This window comes from Pantherophis guttatus, chromosome 2 (genome assembly GCF_059756535.1).
Source record: "Pantherophis guttatus breed Tessera chromosome 2, ASM5975653v1, whole genome shotgun sequence".
NCBI classification, from domain to species: domain Eukaryota; kingdom Metazoa; phylum Chordata; class Lepidosauria; order Squamata; family Colubridae; genus Pantherophis; species Pantherophis guttatus.
This window is the reverse complement of record NC_142064.1, coordinates 166714185-166731028: the sequence shown is the minus strand read 5'-3', so window position 1 is coordinate 166731028 and position 16844 is coordinate 166714185. Positions and strand designations below refer to the sequence as shown.

Genomic DNA, 16844 nt, shown 5'->3' with positions numbered 1-16844 from the left:
TTCCCTTAAGTAAAGTCAATGGAAAAACTGGCAGAAGTTCAAGTCGCTCCTGCTGCTTTTTTTCCAGAGGAGCCCCTGGTGGCAGGGGGATCTTATGCTCCATAGCGCCCACCTGCACTCTGTAGTATCCACACACAAACTTATGCCCACCTGTAGCATCCATTTACACACTTTCCTTCACCTGCTCTCACCCGTAGCTCCCACTCGTGCCTGCCTGTAGCATCTATCTCCCCATCTCCCTTTACTTGATCCTGTCCACCCACGCTCCATGACTTCCACCCATTCATAGCTCACCCATGGGCCTGCTTGCTAGCCACCTAAGAAGGAAAGACTTGCTATCAACAACAACAGGGGCTGCTGGGATTGTCAAGTAGTGTGGTCACATTGTCCTTCGCGGCCATATAAGTTAGTGGCAGAAATTCCAGCCCCAATTACCGTTGTAACCCGAGGACCCCCTGCCTCAATCCAAACAGACTGCATGTGGTTTACAACATATATAATAAAACATGGTAGTATAAAAATAAGACAGCTATAAAATAGAATCAATGTCATTTTAATAAAAACGAAGACAGGGTTCCAGAATCAGTCCTGAAAGGCCTTCTAGAAAAGCTAGAAAGACTGTAAGGGTAAGGATGACCTAGAGTTGTGTTGAGGGTTCCATAGGAGGGAAGCTGTCAAAGAGAATGCCCACCTGCAGGGCCCCTCCTGTCACGCTACCCAAGAGTCCTGAGCAGGTATTCTATGATTGGCAGGATCAGGTGAACAAATTTGATCAGGGAAAGGCAGTCTCTGAAATATATTAGACTTTAAGCCATTAATGGGTTTAAAGATAGTAACCAATACTGTGAATTGTACTTGGAGATCTAGTAGTAGCCAATCCATCTGCAACAGCCTTGATAGTACAGTGGTCTATGCACCCTGTTATTAACACAGCTGCCTGCAATTTACTGCTGGTTCGAATCTCTCCAAGGCTCAAGGTTGACTCAGCCTTCCATCCTTTCTAAGGTAGGTGAAATGAGGACCCAGTTTGTGGGGGCAATAAGCTGACTTTGTATAAATATACAAAAGTATGAAGGCTATTGCTTAACGCATTGTAAGCCGCCCTGAGTCTCCGGAGAAGGGCGGCATATAAATCAAATTAAAAAAAAAAAAACAGCAATGGAGTAAGATAGCAGTATCACGATGGACCAATGAGATGTGAGTTGCTGCATACTGGAGCAGCTGAAATTTCTGAGTGGTCTTTAAAAGCAGCTTCATCTTCAACAAATTACAGCCATCGTGTGTAGAAATATCTTCTCACTTTCCACTCTCTCACTTTATATACAGAAAGATATCTACAGTGAGAAAAGAAGCAAAACATTTTTTTCTATGTAGCAAAATATCAACAGTCAAAAGTTTGTAGCAACAGAAATATGCTAATTCTTATAAAGAGGGTCTCTTAAGAAAATTCCATCATCTTCAATTAATCATACCGGTCCCTATCTATCCCCATATTGTTTTCAAGCGTCTTTTCCTTCTGATTTTCAGAGAGCACAGCAATTGAGAGAGGGAGGGAGTTGGCAAAAATCATTGCCTCCTCTTTCCTTGGTAGGAATTTCAATCTCAGGAGCTCTGTTTCATAATGTCATTGCTCCAGGCTGGATGGATTAAAAACTAGCAAGCGCTATGTTTCCTCAGGTGTTTTTTTTAAAATATGAAAACAGCTCTTATAATTACTAAGGACCCGTTTAAATATTTGCTGCAGAAAGAGAGGAGTACAATTTGCTTGAGTTCATTCCGAGTCCAGATGAGTCATGCTTCTTGCTGATTTTGACATATCTCAGAAATCTCTCCACCCACCCCCACCCCCACCCCTTCCACCCAAATGCTCACATTAACTCTGGTCGTTTAAATAACTTAAAACGTCTGTGTGACATGGAAGGATAAACCAAGAGAGAAAGATAAACAGCTATTATTTATAGCTGCTCATTATTTATAATTTTTCTTTTAAAAAGAGCATTCTTCTAAATCGTTTTCCACATAATAATAGGAGGGAGAGCAACTTGCAACTGGCGATTGGAACATTCTGTTCCATGAATGGACTTGTCTGCCTGATCAGAGAGGAAAAAAATAAAAGGACTGCAGCATCAGTTCACTTCCTACAATTATACTTTGGCGAATTAATAGTGAAATGCTCTCATGACTCAATGGAAGCTTTTAAGTATGAAAACTGTTTACCATCCCTTTGACAAAACATGGGCATCTTCACTCTTCAGAGCACAAGGAATGTTTTTTAGCTTGAAATCTAGTTGTACTTGCTAGACTTTGTAAATCTTTCTTTGCTTTGCTCTTCGTTCTTTCCTTGTGCATGCAAGGACCTTTTTTGACAAATAAGTATCAGTGGAAACTTTTGGAAAGAAGTGGGTAAATACAAACCTTGTGTATTATAATTTATATAATATATAATTTCATTAAACTCATGGATATCCTATATCAGATTGTGATTATAATCCATGAGTTTAGTGAAATTATTAAATTATTAATTTTCTTGGCAAACATTGTGGGTAAAACTATAAATATACAAAAATACAGGTTCCCAAGAGGTGAGTTGCTAAATGTACTGCCTTTGATTGTAATTACAAGCTACATTTCTAATACATAATAGCTTTTGGCTGATGTCACTGGTGGGTCTTTTTTTTTCCAGAATAAAAATTGAAGAAGAATATGCCAAGAACCTATCTAAACTATCACAGAACTCCCTGGCTGCCCAGGAAGAAGGGTAAATTTGCATTTTTGTATTCTAATTACCTGCCAGATTACAGTATGCTCTAAAATTGATTGCATTATTAGGAGATTCATCTTCTTCTACAAGAAGAATATTAAACTATTGGGCCATCTTGTTTAATTCTTCTTCTATATATGACTATGATATGTAAGCTATTGTATATATTATAGCAGATAAAGGAAGAATTGAATTGGCGAAGATATTGAACTAATCAAACTGGTTGGGTTTTTTAAAATGATGTCCAAAGTTGTCATATTTGCTGCAATTGAAATAAGATACCTAGCTGACCCAAGGTGACTCTTTATATAGTAATGTCAAAGCATTGGGACTTTCTAGTTAATTTTTAAAATAAAAGCATTCACTGTAACAACAAGTCTATAAAATGTCATCCATACAGAAAGAACAGAATATTTTTCAAACCCTTTAGAACAGTTATATATGGAATAGCAATATACCTCCCCCAAATATTTGTGAATATAATTTGTTTGAATAATTTCACATACTCGTGTACTATAATATACAGTTTATATATTATTAAGGCACTTTACGTTTCAGAGTGAGTAGATTATCCTTAGCTCTTGTTTAGACGTTTTAGGGGAAGAAAGCCAGATGAAATGCATTTGTCACTTACATCCTATCTTTCTTTTCATGATGTTGCTGAAGATGTTACGTTGATTCCCCATATGATTTCCCATTCAGGTTCTAAACTAATCTAGATCTGCTTGCTGTTATTGTTGTTTTGTGGGTCCAGAACATGGCCTGCTCAACATGTTGTAATAAAAATATTCTACTGAAGTATTCTAAGTGACTATAGAAATATTTCTCCTAAATTTTCCATCTGCTGTATGTGTAAAAAGTGCTCAAAATATAGATAGTTTGGTAAATTTATCGTGTACATTCCACATATGCTAAACTCTTGGCTTGATATGTTATAATATGTAAATATGACAGGTAAAGTTTGATTCCATAGATTTGTAATTTCCACTGTTAGCTACTGAATTATATTACATCAACTGTCTAAGCTCTTATGCTTAGAATGCATAAAAATTCATTTAACAAATCTAATGTTGACAAATCTAGTTTCTTTTCAGTCATCAGAACAGGTTAAAACCTGTGTTTTTATTATTTATTTCCAATCATTTTACATTGTAAATGATTTTGCCAAAAGAATCAAAATACCCTCATTAGTTAAATCATTAAGGTCCATCCCTCTAAGCCAGGGGTGTCAAACTCAAGGCCTACGGCCAAATCTGTCAGTGGGGTGCTTAGATCTGGCTTGAGGGGCTACCCTGGAAACAGCGAAGGACTGGCCCACACTGCTTCTGCCAATGAAAATGGAGCTTGGGAACCTGGTTTTGCTAGCAGAGCACTTGGGCCACCACAGGCACCCCTGACACGAGTTATGTTGAGCTGGCCACTCCCACCACATCCATGCCCACTTGCCCCCCTCCCCCGTGATCAAATACAGTTCTGATGCAGCCCTCAATGAAATCAAGTTTGACACCCCTGCTCTAAGCAATCTTCAAGCTTAAGTTTAAGGGAGTTTTATAGAAAAATTCTCTGGAGTTAATTCACATTTTATAGCCAGTTCATATGACATGTTTAAATTTAGATTTAACTTTTGGTTTTCCAAAAGTATAATTTTATTCACCAAAATCTCCTGTTTCATTAGTTTCATCTTCTGAATCTAAAACTAAGAACACATAAAAGTTGATGGTTTATTTGAAATAAGCGTTAGTTTTAAGCCTTATATTGTGAGTTTCATTTATTATTACTGAGATTTGGATGAGATTTTTCTAAAGATATTCATTATTATGCTTCACTGAATTGAAATAGGAGTATACATTTAGAGAGAGAATTATTGAGAATAATGTTAAACATTGTGCTTTGGCTAATAGCTAATCCCACTAGCTGTAGTAATGATGAGTTTCAGATCCTAATGAAGAAGTCATTTCTTATTAACCAGATTTATGCATTGCAGGACACTTGGCGAATCTTGGTCTCAGCTAAAAAAAAGCATGGCTGATGAAGCAGAGGTTCATCTTAAATTTTCCTCTAAGGTATCAAATCATTTCCTCTAAGTTATTAAATGTAATCATGTTTTTATGGGCCTGAGATTGCATTGTTCATTCCTGATCCTGACAAAATTTCATTCTCAAAATTATGGGTTGTGATAGAATAAATTTAAGTATGTGCTAATGTTTATCAGTGATTGGACTAGGGGTGTCAAACTTGTCGCCTGCAGGCCAGATGCATCATGCTTTGGCCATGCCTACCCCCGGTTTAGCGAAGGGGGGAAAAGTCACGATACATCACATGACGACAACGTGACACTGCGAGTTTGACACCCCTGGATTGGACAATATCATTTCTTCAGTCCCCCTCCCCCCAAAAAATTATATCCTAGTGCTCATCAAGATATTAATAGTAGTGGTAATAGTAGTAAGAAATGGCCATTTATTAGGTAAGTAACCTCTCTTGTTTTCACAATCGCATACAAGATTGCAATCTCAATATTTTATAATTTGATGATATTTGGACAAAGGCCTAAATAACCATGTACTGATTCAATTTGGATTCTGATTTACAGTTAGAAAATAACTGATTCCTCTCTGAAATGCTGAAATTTTAGAATAGGCTATTCTAAGTGGCAGGACTCAAATTGATTGTATCCTAAGGGCTCATATTTTGTTTCAGAATTTGCTATCCCTTCCCCCATCTGTTCAACATAGAGAGAGAGAAAAAAATAATTCATATATATCTCATTGTAGAAGTGGCAACTGCTTTGAAATCTTCAGGATTATGTTCTTCCTCTCTTTGCTTTGAAGTGTTTGCTTCACACAGACATGTAAGGATCAAAACAGATATGAAATCCATGATTATATCACTTAGCTTTTTTCTTCTTTTCAGAACTTTCTACAGCACTTTCCAGTTCTTCCTCCCATTCAAAAGGGATAGCTTTTTTCTTTTCAGGTTAACTTCAAGTCCTAATAACTTCAGGCACCTGTCCATATAGTTTTCTTGACAGGAGGATAGAAATAGGTTGGACTTTTCTTTTACTCTCTTGTTTAGTTCATATTACCAGTATTTCCTAGTTTGTTTTTTTTAACTATAAACCAATCTGACTCATTTATATTAGCTTTTAGCCAAGATTGGTTATTGTTACCCCACAATGTGTAGAAACTAATTGGCTCTAAAGTTCAAAAAGGAAGAAAGAATTATCCCCATTTCTCCTACACTAAATCAAAGTATTTCTCCCCCATCCCCGCCCCAATTCTTAACATCTAAAACCTCTTAAACCATTTTTTTTCTTTTTTTCTTTATGCCAGCTCCAGGCAGAAGTGGAGAAACCACTACTCAACTTCCGTGAAAACTTCAAGAAAGATATGAAAAAGTATGACCATCATATTGCTGATTTGCGAAAACAGCTGGTTAGTAGGTATGCAGCAGTGGAAAAGGTAAGAATGTCTCATAAATAAGACAAAACCGGTGTGCATGCTCAAAAGCTTGTCATAGAAATCCTTGTGCATAGATAGATAGATAGATAGATAGATAGATAGATAGATAGATAGATAGATAGATGATAGATAGATAGATAGATAGATAGATAGATAGATAGATAGATAGATAGATAGATAGATAGCAATAGCAATAGCAATAGCAATAGCAATAGCAATAGCAATAGCAATAGCAATAGCAAAAGCACTTAGACTTATATACCGCTTCACAGTGCTTTTACAGCCCTCTCTAAGCGGTTTACAGAGTCAGCATATTGCCCCCAACAATCAGTCCTCATTTTACCAACCTCTGAAGGATGGAAGGCTGAGTCAACTTTGAACCTGGTGAGATTTGATCTGCCAAATTGCAGGCAGCTGGCAGTCAGCAGAAGTAGCCTGCAGTACTGCACTCTAACCACTGCACCACCACAATAGATAGATAGATAGATAGATAGATAGATAGATAGATAGATAGATAGATAGATAGATAGATAGATAGATAGATAGATAGATGATGGATGGATGACACAGAGAGAGAGATGATAGAGAGAGATGACAAAGAGATAGATAGATAGATAGATAGATAGATAGATAGATAGATAGATAGATAGATAGATAGATAGATAGATAGATAGATAGATAGATAGATAGATAGATAGATAGGCAGGCAGGCAGGCAGGCAGGCAGGCAGGCAGGCAGGCAGGCAGGCAGGCAGGCAGACAGGCAGATATTTGAAAAAATAGTATGTATGTAATTTGACTGTAAGAAAAATATGGTTCTTCAAGCTGTAAGCCACCACTCCAAGTGGTCTGGTTGGCCATACTAGTGGAGTGACAGTCACCCTGGGAAGAAAAGAAAGTGCCAGGATAGAGAAAGGAGGGCAAAATTATTTATGCCATGTTCTCTGGTCTATATTTTATGTCCTATGTTCTAACGTATAACAGAAGATGCTGTCTTAGTGTCCTATAAACAATGCTGAATATGTTTAATTACTATGTTTGGGCAACTTTGATAAGTGAAATGAGCAGGTCAATAATTTTATCCTTTTCTTCTGCTGGCAAAAGGTCCTGAAAAGAACCAACTTGTGGAAATACAATATAATCTATTCAGCAATGTTTTAAAGTGACTAAATAAAATAGGATTCCAAAGAACAATAGCATTTAGACTTAAATACCACCCACTGTGCTTTACAGCATTCTCTGGGCTGCAATGTCAGCATTATTTTCATATTGCCCCCAACAATCTGGGTCCTCACTTTACTGACTTCAGAAGGATGAAATGCTGAATCAACCTTGAGCCCCATCAGGATCGAACTTCAGGCTGTGGGCAGATTTTTGCCTGCAATACTGCACTTAACCACTGTGCCACTAGGGCCCTCAATAGTGTCACCTTGATACCGCCTTTTTTCAGACACTGGTGGTACTTTGGTTCCTAATAGTTTGGTGCTCAAGGTCTCATCCAGGAGATAGCGCACCTGTTCATTTCCTTGATGTTCTAGCTACAAAAGTCATAGCACGTACTCTGTTTTTGCAGTGATTTAGTCTGTAGAAGAATAAATCTTATGGAAAGGAAAAGGCAGATAGATATTTCTTTCTGTGAAGAAATTTATGACTCTTGGTTTATTTCAAGGCTCGAAAAGCATTAACAGAGAGGCAAAAGGATTTAGAGATGAAAACACAGCAGTTGGAGATAAAACTGAGCAACAAGACAGAAGAGGAAATTAAAAAGGCCAGGCGGAAGTCTACTCAAGCTGGTGAGTGTATGTAGAATGAGGACACTGTGCGGTACAAAGACACAGAAACAAGGAAATTTGAATGTCAAAGGGAAATGGGGTATAAAAAAACCTTCTATTGATTTAGCTAGGAAGGAGAGCATGATTCATTAAATTTTGGCATTGATCGAAACTGCATTCTTTAAGTTTTTATCTATATTTTCTCTGATAAACCATATATGAAAAGCCAGTTTGGATTTTCTGGCCCTATTGATCCTGTTTCCAGGGTTTAGTTCCTTTGTAATAAAGATTATCCCATACTTTCACTTTTAAGATGCATGTAAGGAAATTAAATTAAAAGGGACACGGTGGCTCAGTGGCTAAGACGCTGAGCTTGTCGATCGAAAGGTTCGAATCCCTCGTGCCGCGTAATGGGGTGAGCTCCCGTTACTTGTCCCAGCTTCTGCCAACCTAGCAGTTCGAAAGCACGTAAAAATGAAAGTAGAAAAATAGGTGGGAAGGTAACAGCGTTCTGTGTGCCTTTGGCGTTTAATTATGCCGGCCACATGACCACAGAGACGTCTTCGGACAGTGCTGGCTCTTCGGCTTTGAAACGGAGATGAGCACCGCCCCCTAGAGTCAGGAACGACTAGCACATATGTGCGAGGGGAACCTTTACCTTTACCTTAAGGAAATTAAGGAAAAGTAGCCAGTATTAGAGGACATGAGTCCAGCACAATCTTCAGCTGGGTTGGACCATCTCTTATACCTCCAGCCAGGAAGGCCTCCTTGGCCCTATCAAATGGATTTGAGAGTCTCCAACATACTTGGACAGCATAAGCTGCAGAAGGGAAGGCATCTATGTCATCATTGTATCAATATTTCTTAAATTAATTGAATCATGTGAACATTTTGGTACCGTGTTTCCCTGAAAATAAGACCCTGTCTTATATTTTTTTGAACCCTGAAATATTCATGTCTTATTATTTTGGGGCACGTGGAGCAAGACGGGGCTCCTCTTGCTGTCTTACCTGATTTCCAGATCTGTCTCCCTAACCCTAACCAGAGGAAATGGAGGGGACCGGCTACGCATGCGTTTAAATATTTTCGGGGAGGGCTTAACTTCAGGGGGAGGCTTATTTTAGCGCATGCGCTCAAAAGCCCAATTGGGCTTATTATCAGGGGATGTCTTGTTTTAGGGGAAACAGGGTACTATAGAGATAAATTGATTTAAAGTATTTCTCTTTTTTATGTATTTATCTGAACTGTATGACAAACAGAATTGAGCTAACCTTTATATTTTTTCAGTTTGAAATTACTTATCTTTGCTTTTGTAAAAAAAATTACTGTTCACATTGTACAGTAGATGGCAGGAGAGAGAGTCAAACTATCACCTAAGTCAGCTTTACAATAAAATATATTTATTATTTTATTTATTTTATTTAATCTAATTTTTATACCACCCTTCTCCCGAAGGACTCAGGGTGGTGCACAGCCAAAGATAAAACAAATACATATATAAAATTTAAAAGCAATTTAAAAACATATTAAATAATTTGGCCCCGATATCATTAAAAAACCAAAAGCAACCCATTAAAATTAATGTTTAGGCCAGCCCAGCTTGTTGGAACAATAACATCTTGAGGGCACGCCCAAAGGTGCGTAGGTCAGGGATCATCCGTATCTCCGGGGGCAATTCATTCCAGAGGGCGAGTGCCCCCACAGAGGGCACAATAATACAATACAATAATATGTATTATTGTATACAATTAATATAGATCTTACTGTTCTATCTCAATTCAGAATTTGAGATTTATTGAATTACTGGGTTTGAAAGAAACAAGCATACAAAAGCCACTGAAAAGTGTGTTTGTTTCAGTCAGCAAAACTGCCAATAGGCAAACGTGTGAAGATTCATCTACTTTTGGTTAAATTATCCTCCCATTTAGTTTTCTGACATGTGCCTCTGTTTACAGCTGCATGCAAAGTTTATTTACTGCTGGTCAAATCGTATGTTTCATTGAATCCTGAAGTGAACAGAAGTTGACACAGGCTGTACATGGCTGAGGTTCAAATTTAAACCGGACATCTTTCTGCAAATCTGAACACATCCTTACTATTTATGTGCAATTCTCCAAGGTAGAGTGGGAAGAAATTTCAAAAGAAATGTGAAGGCTTCTGTTTCTGCCCAAGAAACAGTATTTTAAAGTACTGAGTGGCTGTTTCATTATTTCAAATTCAAATCCACTACACATAAATAGGCAGTATACAATCAAATCACAGAAGGATTTTATCTTACAACTTCCATGTGGAAGCTGTATCAACTCTGTTCACCTAAGGATTCTTTGATAAGTATAATTTGATCACTAGTATCTAAACCTAAGAATGCAATTTATAAATTGGAATCTCCAAAGGAAGGAAACAATAATTTTTCATTTGTAGTCAAATATTATTTTTCATTATTCTTTGATCAGGGAATCCTAGGGAGATTTCCTTAAAGGGGAAAAAGAGTAGGCAGTAATAGCACTGAAGTTTGTTTCTTCATCTTCTCTTAAACATTCTTAATATGAAGTTAATGAGACATGCCGACCAACAAGCTGAATTTGCAATATGTTTCTTAATGACTTTCTCACTTCTAATAAGGATCAAGAGATTAGTTTTTGCTTTTTTCTTAATTAATTTGAATTAACTACTAGGGCTGTGTAGTGCAGTGCTTCATACTGAAAGGCAGAAAAGTGTTTTGCTATGCAAGAAGGCAATTATGTAATACCTGTCTTGTCACATAGCATTTCCTTAAAGCAGCATTATCTTTCAGTAAAATTGCGCAGTTGCCCTGCATAGCTGCAATACAATCCCAGGAAAGATCAAAAAGTGAAATCATAATGGCATTGATATTAATAGTAAAGCACCCCTTTGGGTAGATGAATGAATTGCAAGAAGAACTCACGTGATGGTTTGGGGAATTTGTTTTCTAGGAGATGATCTCATGCGTTGCGTGGATTTGTATAACCAAGCTCAGTCAAAATGGTTTGAAGAAATGGTAACCACCTCTCTGGTAAGTTAAATTTTAGCTTTCTCCTACAATGCATATTTTAGAAGTGTTTTTTTTCCCACCTTGAGTGTAATAACACATACTAGCCCATTTTATATATTAAACAGTGTTTCCAATTCTGAAATCCCTGTACTTGAATTTTTGCTCAAACTTGGTTGTATATTCCCCCTTCCTTAGACTGAAATTATCTTTTTTAAAAAATAAATAAAAAATGGGGCTACCTTTGGAACCAGCAGTCCCATCACATGTTTAGAAATCCCCACATTTACCTTTTACATTTCCTAGCCCTTCTGTCTAGAAACTGCTCCATGTCATGTCACTATGTAGATCCCCCACTTGAAGCAATGCCTCTTCCTATATGAACCTCCATGCTTTAAGAGATCACTTGAGGAGGTTTGTCAACAGTTGCTGTGAGCCTGTCTGGTGGTGAGTCAAGATTACGCCTTTTTGGTTACTAACTCAGCTCTTTGGAATGCATGGCCTGCAATGTTGAGGGGCCTGGCACCTTTAATTAACTTTTTTTTTAAATGCCTTTAAAAATATATTCTTTTGTTCTAAATGCAATGATGAACATTTTCAACTAGCTTGTTTTAATTGCCATTTTAACTGTTTTTAATGTCTTCATTTTAAAATTGTTTAATATTATAAAATGCTGAGACATCTTGATAGCCAGTGGGATACCATGTTAAATAAATACATGGTAAAAGAGGTAAGAGCCAGTTTTGCCTGTAGTGGTTAAGCCACCACACTAGAGACTGGGAGTTCTAGTCCCGCCTGAGGTACAAATCCAGTTGGGTGACCTTGAGCCAGTCACTCTGAGCCCTAGGAATAAATCAATGATGAACTACTTCCAAAAAACCTTGCCAAGAAAACTGCAGAGACTAGTCTAGACAGTCACAGGGAATCAAAAAGCTGACTTGAAAGCACAAACATAAACACATAAAAAAATTAAGTTGCATTTTTTTCACACTATTGGCTTATTTAGCACATATATGCCTATCTTCAATTTTACAATTTTTGAGAAAATATTTATTTGTCCACTCATATCAGAACTATGGATTATATTTGAAATGTGGAGAAAGGGAAAGGAGAGGAAAAAGGAAAAGAAAGGAAAGGAAAGGAAAGGAAAGGAAAGGAAAGGAAAGGAAAGGAAAGGAAAGGAAAGGAAAAATTTTCAAGGGGAGTCACAATAGTGTAGCATAGTGAGAAATTTTGATTTGTTTTGCTTGTATTGCTGAAAGTTAGAGTTCAATAAAATAATATATTTTAAGGGATTAAACCTATCAAAGAATTTGATGTTCTATTTCTGTTTTTATTTTACTTTTTAATGAGCAATACACCTAGGCTTTTAATGAACAATCACACCTAGCTAAATCAAGATAGCGTGATTTTGGGGGCTCTCAAAGGCCATAAAAATTGTCCATTATCTTGCTTTAGATAATGCCCACCTTTGCTTTAAGGAGCAATTACAAAGTACCAAAACAGACTAAAGTGAATAATAATTTGCTTTATATTTGATTCACAGTGGTGGGGCTTAATTCCTTATCCATTAATGAACATATTTCATTCTTTCATTTCAGGAACTTGAGAGGCTAGAAGTCGAGAGGGTGGAAATGATTCGGCAGCACCTTTGCCAATATACACAGTTGCGACACGAGACAGACATGTTCAACCAAAGTGTGAGTCTACTTATCTTGGAATCCTTTCTCATGCTGTACTTCTGCAAGCTTTATAGAAATCTGATAGAATCCTCTGTCTGCTAATGTATATGACTGCATAAAAACAGATAACTCGGCTCTCTCAATAAGTACTGTTTACTTATTGTTTATGGAGCCCTTGAAATGAGATTCTTGACAGTATAAGATCGGGATTCAAGACCCACATTGGAAGTGGGCATTTATAATGCCTAATTCCATAAAGTTAAACCTAAAAGAGCAGACCTGCATGTTGAAGAAGAAAAATAAATGGTCTCATCATGTGTACTATACTCTAACTGTCTACCAGGCATTTATTTGTAGATATTGGGAAACAATGGCATGTGGCTCTTGTGTTTTTCAGACAGTAGAACCTGTGGATCAGTTGCTTCAGAAAGTGGATCCAGCCAAAGACAGAGAACTGTGGGTAAAAGAACACAAAACCGGTAACATCAGACCTGTGGATATGGAGATATAGACTTCCGTGACCAGGTGGGCTTTTGAGTCCACCCAGCTCGAGGGATTTCCATACAGCTTCAAGAGGAGGAACAGGAGAGATGTTCCACTGTCAGCTTCCGTATCTATTTATTATTGTCTGTAGGGACTATTTCTGTCATGTTTGATCATTATTCCATTCTTATATTGCTATGCCTTAAACATCCAACATTCCAGGGTTGAGAAGCTGCTCTTTTTCCTTCTTTTTGAAACTGGCTCCTAGCAGCCAAGCACGTGCAGCTCCCAGGATCCATGGGTCTGTTTGCTGGTACAAAAAGAATCTTGCTATTCTGTGGTTATCTATTTTGTGCTGCTCCCCTTGCATGATGCTCTGTTTTGTACTGTAATGTTAAGACACAAATAAGGCTGTGCCAAACCTATGGACGGATGAGTTTGAATGTGATTCTGGAAGCAGGGAGATCCTCCTGAATGTTCCCACTAAATTAGGTGGGAGTGGGGAGGTGGTTTTAAAGCCCCCTCCCACCTCCTCTCCCACCTACACTTTATGAAATGGAATTCATAATGCTTACCTACCTCACAGGGATGTTGTGAGGATAATATCTGTGTAGAGTGTTATGTTTTAACAACCATTGTCTCCTATAACTGCAAATACTATTGCAAGGCTATTGAAAAGGCTTTTTTGAGTAAAGAAAAGGAGGCTGTGGGTCAGGAGACAATGTACCCAAAGAAAAATGCTTGGGTTGGCCCCCTTTTATACTGTCTCAGGTACTTAACTGGCTGCAGTCCTCAAGCTACTTGTGATTTTTTTGACTTCTCCAGGATCTGCAGAAACGATCAGAGAATTGGAACCATTGACACACACACACACACACACACCAATAGAAGAATAGCACTTTCAAGACACAGACAGTTGCCTCTTGTCATGTGTGCTTCAAGAGCCTTTGGAAGAGTGCAAGAAACCAAATTCAAAGTGTATCTCAAAACTGCAAAATAACCTACATGAGTGTTAGGTTATTTAGAGGGTAGGATCTTGCCTCTGCCAATATGTCTTCCCTGATTTCCAATTTTGTGCTCATGTCACAGAGATCCCTGCATTGATGACACAGCAAAATTCAAGTGGAACTTGGGTACGGGGGAAGTTTTTGCAAGCCTTTGGCTCTTGAGTTCCCACACTCTGGCAGCTATTTTTTTAAAAAAAGTGTTTTATTTTATAACAGAGTTCAGGCCATATTAAGTCTAATTATAAAACTATCAGATGGTCAAAAATCAGCACAAGTGAGTTAAGAAGTGACTATATGAATCCAGCCAAAGATGCATTATACAGCTACATATTTTCAGAAGTGCAGCTATTTATGATGGTACTACAAGGCCTTATCAATTGATCCTGAGCTCCTGTATTTCAGAAACTGTTGGGGAAAAACCACCATGTTCTTTGTTCCCCTCCTTTTTTCATTTGTCTTGCAATGGTGTTTGTACAGGACAAATATTTGCTTCAGAGCTTTAATTTTTTTTGTACTGCCAAGTATTTTGTTTGAACATGTGTCACAAACATCTACTATTCATTTCTTTATTTCTTAAATCTTTTTTTTTTCCTGGAATGCATTTGTCAGTTTTTTGACCAGACTTTCCATCAGCACTATAACTCTTGTCCTTTCTATTTTCAAAGTAACGATTTTAACTTTAACTACAGAAGTGTAATATAGATAACCTGAGCTTCTTAAATTTAAAAACATATAGGAAGAAATTTGGGAAAAGAGATGGCATTGTTTTTGCTGGATTATTTGCTGCTTACATTATTAAATACAGTATGAAGAAAACTGGCACACAAACTATTCCAGTTAATTACCACTCAAATGTGCCCTCATTTGATTGATTCTCTTCCCTTTCCCTTTCCCTTTCCCTTCGGCTTGTTTTCTATTATCAACAAAATCCTCTTTTTTCATCTCCAAGGGCATCACAGGTTTATAATAAAAATATATATTTTGTCTTTTCCCAAGAAGCTGACTGTCAAGATTTGCAAAAAGTACAATTTATCCTGCTGGTATGTGTGAGTACATTAAGGTCTGGATCAAAAACAATATAAAAATAATTTCTAAGGCATCTATTCAATACCTTTCCTGTTTTGAAGCTTGTGATATTTCAGTATTCCTTGCAACCTTTCTCTAACTGTTTTCAGAACTTCTCTCAATTGCTGCCCATTGATTTCTGGGCTTTTTCTGTTTTCCATACTTGATACTGTTTAACTATATGTTCTTTTGATAAAATGGACTGCAATTCTTTGTACATTCCACTGTAACTTTCTTCACGATCATCAAGCAAATTGCTCGTGGCATATTACGAAAATTGCTCTTTCCAAATTGTATTTTAAGATTCCAGTTTAAATCTGATTGAATTTAAAATATCCGTCTTATTTTTCTAGATAAAAAAATAGTCAAAGCACCTTAATTGTAAATTTAAAACACTGCCTGGATCCTTTGGTTTTCATATATTTGCTGTTAGTTTCTATAACTAACAATCGTCTTTTTTTTTTTCTATATCTTTCATGATTATCTTACCCATTACTTTGCTTTTCTATTTTCTTCTTTCACTGAAAGCTCCAGTGATTGCTGATGGCAAAATGTAATTTGATTGCAGAAAAATCCCCAAGATTTTACAGAAACTTCAGTGGTGGGTTGCTACCGGTTCGCACCGGATCAGGCAAACTGGTAGCGGTGGGAGGCTCTGCCCGCCCATCCGGACGCTTCTGCGCATGCGCTTCATGCGCAAGTACGCACGCGCCCACGAGCGAACCGGTAGCGACAGGTTTTGAAACCCGCCCCTGAGAAGCTTGTAAGTAGATTCGTAGGTCTCTGGCTGTAATTATTTCAAATACTACAGTCTATTTCCCTGACTGTAGCTTAATCTATGTTTCCTTTCAAGTTCTATGTGTCTTTTAAACATTATTATTTTATATGAAGGATGAAAATACACATTGTTCACCAGACTCATTTTTGTGCTCCCCAGGGTTTGGGTGAAAAGATTGGAACCATTTCTATGTCTTTGGGGAATTTGAGCTAATAAGGGCCAACATGAGGGATGTAAGCCTTGCAATTGCTTAAGATGCTAATTTCACCACTTAAAACTCCTCAGGCCACCATGGTTTTGGTACTTTTCGAGTTCAGCAGCCTTCAACGTGTCATACAAAGCTCAGATGCTCTCAGTCTCATGATAGCATTCCATGCAATTTATGGCAATCATGCAGTCATTCCTGTATGGCCATGATTAATATAACCATGGGGTGATAGCGAGATAGCAAAGAACTTGAAGATCTACTTAAAACATCTGTTATTTGGGATCCCTTACAGGTGATCCTCCACCTCTGACCACAAGTGAGCTGAAAATTTCCCCTGCTAAGCGAGACATTTGTTAAGTGAGTTTTTGACCCATGTTATGACCTTTCTTGCCACATTTGTTAAGTGTATCACGGCAGCTGTTAGGTTAGTAACATGGTTGTTAAGTAAATCTTCCCCATTGTCTTTGCTTGTCAGAAGGTCACAAAAGGGGATCACATGACCTCAGAATACAGCAGCCACTATAAATATGAACCAGTTGCCAAACATCTGAATTTTGATCATACACACATAGGGATGCTGCAACTGTTGTAAGAATGAAAAATGGTCATAAGTCACTT

The 16844-nt window shown here is 37.6% G+C and overlaps 1 protein-coding gene across 1 annotated transcript in view; it reads left to right on the top strand.

Annotated features, from left to right (window-relative positions):
* The window catches only part of GAS7 (growth arrest specific 7), a 149041-nt gene extending 134044 nt beyond the window's left edge, over nucleotides 1-14997 (top strand). The window contains exons 8-14 of the mRNA XM_034408502.3: nucleotides 2684-2758; nucleotides 4746-4824; nucleotides 6094-6222; nucleotides 7891-8014; nucleotides 10948-11027; nucleotides 12605-12703; nucleotides 13083-14997. Of these exons, the coding sequence (XP_034264393.1) occupies nucleotides 2684-2758; nucleotides 4746-4824; nucleotides 6094-6222; nucleotides 7891-8014; nucleotides 10948-11027; nucleotides 12605-12703; nucleotides 13083-13196 (700 nt within the window). The 3' untranslated portion in view covers nucleotides 13197-14997. The remainder of the gene's footprint in view (nucleotides 1-2683; nucleotides 2759-4745; nucleotides 4825-6093; nucleotides 6223-7890; nucleotides 8015-10947; nucleotides 11028-12604; nucleotides 12704-13082) is intronic.
* Nucleotides 14998-16844: the final 1847 nt, after the last annotated feature.